Source organism: Electrophorus electricus, chromosome 1, assembly GCF_013358815.1.
Source record: "Electrophorus electricus isolate fEleEle1 chromosome 1, fEleEle1.pri, whole genome shotgun sequence".
Taxonomy (NCBI): domain Eukaryota; kingdom Metazoa; phylum Chordata; class Actinopteri; order Gymnotiformes; family Gymnotidae; genus Electrophorus; species Electrophorus electricus.
In genome coordinates this window covers 14062780-14068647 of record NC_049535.1, presented here as the reverse complement: position 1 = coordinate 14068647, position 5868 = coordinate 14062780, and the positions used below count along the sequence as shown (strand labels likewise).

General features: G+C 41.8%; 1 protein-coding gene across 1 annotated transcript; it reads left to right on the top strand.

Annotated features, from left to right (window-relative positions):
- The first annotated feature begins 452 nt into the window (after nucleotides 1–452).
- Nucleotides 453–4336, top strand: s1pr5b (sphingosine-1-phosphate receptor 5b). Its single transcript, XM_027013477.2, has 2 exons — nucleotides 453–541; nucleotides 1388–4336. The coding sequence occupies exon 2, from the start codon at nucleotides 1676–1678 to the stop codon at nucleotides 2882–2884; it is 1209 nt and encodes a 402-aa protein (XP_026869278.1). The 5' UTR covers nucleotides 453–541; nucleotides 1388–1675; the 3' UTR covers nucleotides 2885–4336.
- The last annotated feature ends 1532 nt before the right edge of the window (nucleotides 4337–5868 follow it).

Here is a 5868-nt window from a genome sequence, read left to right as displayed (position 1 = left end):
GTGCACACTCCCAAAACGGCAACAACAGTCACAATGGCTTGACATTGTGTGTGTGTGTGTGTGTGTGTGTGTGTGTGTGTGTGTGTGTGTGTGATGTAAAGAAAGATCAGTGCACCCCCAGGGAGGATGTAACACCCTGACATTTTTTATTTTGTGCACATTATAGAGAATATAGGTCTGCTATTGACAATTATTGTTAAGTTTTATTATGTCACAATTAAATATCTTATTGTTTGCATTAAATAGTTCAATTTTAAGAAAAAGGTCAAGTCATTCAAAATCACTAGATGGGGAAAATGTATGATGATAGAGAGAGAGAGAGAGAGAGAGAGAGAGAGAGAGAGAGAGGGAGGGAGAGAGAGAGAGAGAGAGGGAGGGAGCGTGCTCTTCAGCAAAGACCAGCCCACTCCTTGTTTCAAGTTGCATCCTGCCCGGATTCTGCTGCTGTGCTCCTCAGACGGTGCAGCGCTTCAGTAGGGACGCTAGTGGGGACATTACAATCTACTGGCCGCCCTTACACACACCATCTTCGGAAGTGCAGGTGAGCTCCACACTTTTTTGTGTAGGGAAGTGTAATTCAGTGGTCTGAATGGTCTAAATATTTAGTTTGTTCTTTTTTCTTCCTATTGCTACAAAGCAGAGATGTGTCAAAAATTTTTCTTGTATTTTTTTGGATCACACAGTTGCGGGATTAGAGAGTGGATGACCAAACTTCCCTGAAATCCACATAACTAGTCACTTAAAAAATAATCTCGTACAAGTTTTTGTGTGTTTCAGATGTGTCTGGAATGTGGTTAATACGCACAGTCCCTGCAGATGTAGGCTAGAGTTTGTCCCATCTAGAAGCGTAGGCTTGCACCTTAAGCAATACACTGCGTTGACGTTTGCATGAAATCGTTCAACTTTCATGGATTCTTTTTTGCATTATGAAACTGAAGATAGTGTAACAGGAGACTGTAAAATGTTACCATGTGTCTATCTAAGGCATGGAATGCTGCAAAAAGCTTGAACATTGTCTTCATGTGATCCAGTATTTCAGATATAAAGGCATGAAATCTGATTTTTGTGAAGTAGGCTTGAAAATTCTGAAAAACATATAGTATATATTTAGCAATTATTTCATTCTTAAGTACTTTGTAATTCTTAAGTAGACATAGATTAACTGTCAGTCTACATGAAGTGACTGCATTTACAATTAGATTAAAGATTACTAATATGAAGCTAAATAATTTATACATATCTTGAGGAAGTATTTGCCATGTTATAATCTACTGTCTGTATTTCTTTTTAAAAAAAAGCAAACTATCAAGTACATATAATTTTACTTTTCATGTTCCTGTTTACCATATACATTTATATTGATGTTTTCTCTGTTTTGACATCACAGTGTTTTGAATTCTTGACCTAACTGGAACCTGGAAGACACTCATCAGCACTGTCTGTCAGTGGGAATTTTGGAATGGAATAGCAGAGATGAATTCCTTCAAGCTTGTGACTGGACACTTTAAGGTGGAGAAAAAAATCTAACTGCAACATCTTGGCTTGCTTTTTATTCTCCTTGACCTTGGCTAGGGTTTGGACCATGCCCAGTCGAAGACCTTTAGATTGCTAACGCCACAACCCTGCAGAAGCCTAGATCTACTAGCACAGAACAATAAGTCACCCTAACAGAACAATGGCCGCCACTCAGTCTGCATACACAGACGCTTCTCCAACAGCAGAGCCTTTCACAGCCTCCTCCTCTTCCTCGCCGTCCTACCTGATGGAAATTTATGAGGATTACCAAAACAACGCTGTCCTCCAGGAACACTATAATTACACTGGGAAACTGAAGCAAGACCGATACAAGGACGGCCTCAAACCGGAGGCCATTGCCTTCCTTCTGATCTGTTTGCTTATTGTGCTAGAAAATGCCATTGTGCTGGTGGCCATCTGGAAGAATAAGAAGTTCCACCTGCCCATGTACTATTTATTGGGCAACCTGACTTTGTCAGACCTTCTAGCTGGCTTCACCTACATGGTCAATATATTGATGTCAGGGGCCAACACCCTCAAGCTGACCCCGCTGCTGTGGTTCCTTCGGGAGGCCGGGGTCTTTGTCACGCTGTCTGCCTCCGTGATCAGCCTCCTGGCAATTGCCATCGAACGGCACATCACTATGATAAAGATGAAGCCCTACCACGGCGCCAAACGAAACCGTATGTTTGCCCTGATCGGCGCCAGCTGGGCGCTGTCCGTATTGCTTGGCGTGCTGCCCATAATGGGCTGGAACTGCCTTGGTGAGTTGCAGCTCTGCTCCACTGTGCTGCCGCTCTACGCCAAGAGCTACGTGCTCTTCTGCGTGTCAGTGTTCAGTGCTGTGCTGCTGGCCATCGTGGTGCTGTACCTGCGCGTGTTCCTCACGGTCAAGTCCAACACACGCCGGCTGGGAAGTCTGCAGCGCAAGGGCTCAGTGCGCCGCTCGCAGAAGTACATGGCCCTGCTCAAGACGGTTACCATCGTGCTGGGTGCCTTCATCGCCTGCTGGCTGCCGCTCTTTGTCCTCCTGCTGCTCGACTTCATATGCGACATTGGTGGCTGCAGCATCCTGTTCAAGGCGGACTACTTCCTGGTTGTGGCGATGGTCAACTCGCTGATCAACCCTGTGATATACACGTTGACAAGCAGGGACATACGCAAAGCCATCCTCAAGCTCCTCTGTCGCCACTGCCTGATCACCAAGGACGGGCAGGTGAAGAAGTTTGGCATGCCTTTCCTGGAGTGCAGCTTTAGCAAGACAGAGCAGACTGCACCCCAAGGCCTGGAGACCACCATTTCGTCTGGGAACGGCACGTCCTCCCCCATACGAACAATTTACCCAAAACCCAAATCCGTCAAGCTGTGAGCACTCGGCCTGTCGCCAGGTGCAGTTACGTGGCGTAAATTTGCTTAATGCCCTGAGGAAGGCCTCAAGCTTATGGGCACAGCCTTTAAAGATGATCTAAATGTTTGAGAGTCCTGAGGACAGGTGGTGCTTGCACGCAAGCAATCACAAGTAAAGCAGGAGCTCTAGCAAGTTTGCGCTGAGTAAGCCATTATTAAGTCAGATCAAAGAACTAGCTCTGTTTGACCACAGTCATGGAAAGCATCAGACAGATTGCTTCTCCCAGCATGAGAACCTGTCATGGGCGCCTTTTCTCCATGATCTTGTAAAGGTCCAATATGAAGGACACACAGGGCTGAAACACTCTTTGTGGGGCTGGCCAAATATGAACACAGACAGAACTGTGGCATCTTGGGTTGAGAGCAGTGCGTAAATTCCAAATCAGGTATGGCCGGACAGTAGTACCACCAAAATGTCCAATAACACCACCTCTGCACCCAAAAGACAGTACCCAACCATAGTGTGTCTTTGTCCTTCTCTGTTTTAGAACACACTGTGAGTCTGTAGGAGGCCAGCACCAAAGGATTCAATAAACTCTGTACAAGCGCAGACTTGCTAACTGGCAATCACTAGTTCAAAAGTCAGATAACTTTAGAAGCATTAGAATATGTTGAGTAATGAACAAATGTACAGAATCTTGTGTAAAAAACTAAGGCAGTTAATAGATCTTGTTCGGTGGCACAGACACAGGAATCACAAAGCCAATGAAGAATGGAGGCCTGGTAGAATAACCCCTTGAGAATTTCTGCAGGGAGACAGAGGCCTTATATTGTAAGCACTTGGAATTAACATAAAAGTTGTTGTTGTTGTTGTTTGGTTGCTTTTGTTGTTTTTGGCAAGGTCCAAAATTTCAATAGGAATATGCTGCAGTCCTGTAAGTCACAGTCCACCAACATAGCCTTTACAGTGAGACAACCACTATTTCAGTGCAGATCATTTCCATCTGATTGTTCTCTCAGTCTGTCACTAAAGCCAATGTGTCATTCAGGTCATGCAGTGCCAGTGCCGGTATGGTGTGAGAGTCAGTATGATGAAGACGATGCTGTATTACAGCTAATGCAATGCACACCCGTTGACCACAGGAGATTAAATCAGCATGTTGCCCTGGTAATGTGAGAAGCAAAGTTGCCGCTTTTTTAGGAAGCCTGCAAACATCGCAAGGCACTGTGATCACTCTTCCCATGAACTATGGTCAGACAACTGGCTTTATTTCTTGAATGTAAGTTATATTTCAGTCAGGGGGTAGCACTGTGTACAGTTGTTTGTTGGGTTTTTCTTGCATTACAATGCATTTGAAAGGCAAATGAGCATTAATTGGATTGTTACATCTGCACAGAATGTTTTTTAATGTATTTTTTTACTTGTTGAACTGATCCTAAATTATGTGCTTTTTTGCAGTTTAACACTTTTAAAAGAAAATGTAATAATAGTAATAATTATAATAATAATAATAATAAAACATTTTGATGTAACCCCGTCTGACATTCTCTGTCTCCTTTCACTATTCCATGCTCTTATGTTCCCATAAAGACCATGAGAGGAATTATTATTTTTTACATTTGGTTGACTACAAAATGTTAGGGAGAGAGAAGTATGCATCAGCATGCATGTTTGTGTCACAGCAGTAAAAGGTAAAACAACCAAAAGTGATGTAGGAGATGGTATGGCCCAGCCTGTACATCTGGTAATAGCATTGGCCTAGATACCTCTAGTATCTGCAAACTCCACAGACCTTTGATTGTAACAGAGTGCCACTCATAAATAATGCAACTAGGTTCACCATTCCATGACTCCCAACTGTTACACTGTTTTAAAGTCATAAACGCATGTGCATTTTACAGCAACAGGTCAAACAACATATAGGTCAACACTATAATTTCATCCATTTGTTTTGGTCATTTTGGTAAGATATGTGATGTTTTCACGTTGAATATAGTTTAAATTCTATATTCGAGTTCTACTAAAAGTAGAGTGAATGTGTACTACTAGAGTATATGTGCATATGAGTACATACAAGTGTATGCATGTGCATGTCATGTATATGTATGGATTAAAACAACTTACAAGTTTTCTAAATCATTTACATCTACTCTGAAGACTCAAAAAGGAGCTGATATATCAGAACACCAGTAATCTCACTGGCAAGCAGCAATGTGTAAACCACTTTTTATTATTCCCAGTATAAGCTGATCAAAAGCAAAAAATGAATGCCATTCAACACACTATTGTATTAAATATGTATCAGTTAGGGTCTGGTCAGATGAAGGGCTTTCATATCATCTTAATCACACTGAAAGACTAGCTGGCAACGCTTGAGCTCAGTTCTTCATGTTTAACTGATAACAAACGAATGGTAAGAGAGGGTGCTCAGACATGAGCTGTATTTATTACACAGTGACATGCAGAGCTAGTTTTTCCCATTTACTCATAAAGGCAGACGCATACACACACACGTACACACACCTACACACACACACACACCAAGCTGGAGGCCCTTCACTGGAACAACCACAGGCTTAAAGCAGACTATAAGAAATGCATGTTTGTAAACCTACACATTTTTTGTGCTGTGCAACTTTACAGGGTAGAAAAAACCAAATGGTCAAAATGTGATTACATCAGAAAACTGCAAATAATTTCTGAGCACTGTGAGCAGTAAGATTACAATATAAAAAAGAACATTTCAAAAGCTAACTGACCAACCTACCAATCTAATGGACATTTTTTAAGACTTACTGCACTTTCATGGTGATATTATTTCATGGTATTTTTAGTAAGTTTTTTAGTAAGTTTTTACACCCTTTTGATTCCTTGTGTAAAGCTTATCTATCTAACTAGCTAGCTAGCTAGCTATCTGTTTATCTGTCTGTATATCTTACTGAGTCTGTGAAAATTTTCTGTTTATCTATACTTGTAAAACTGGGATTAATCTTAATTAAAAAAAA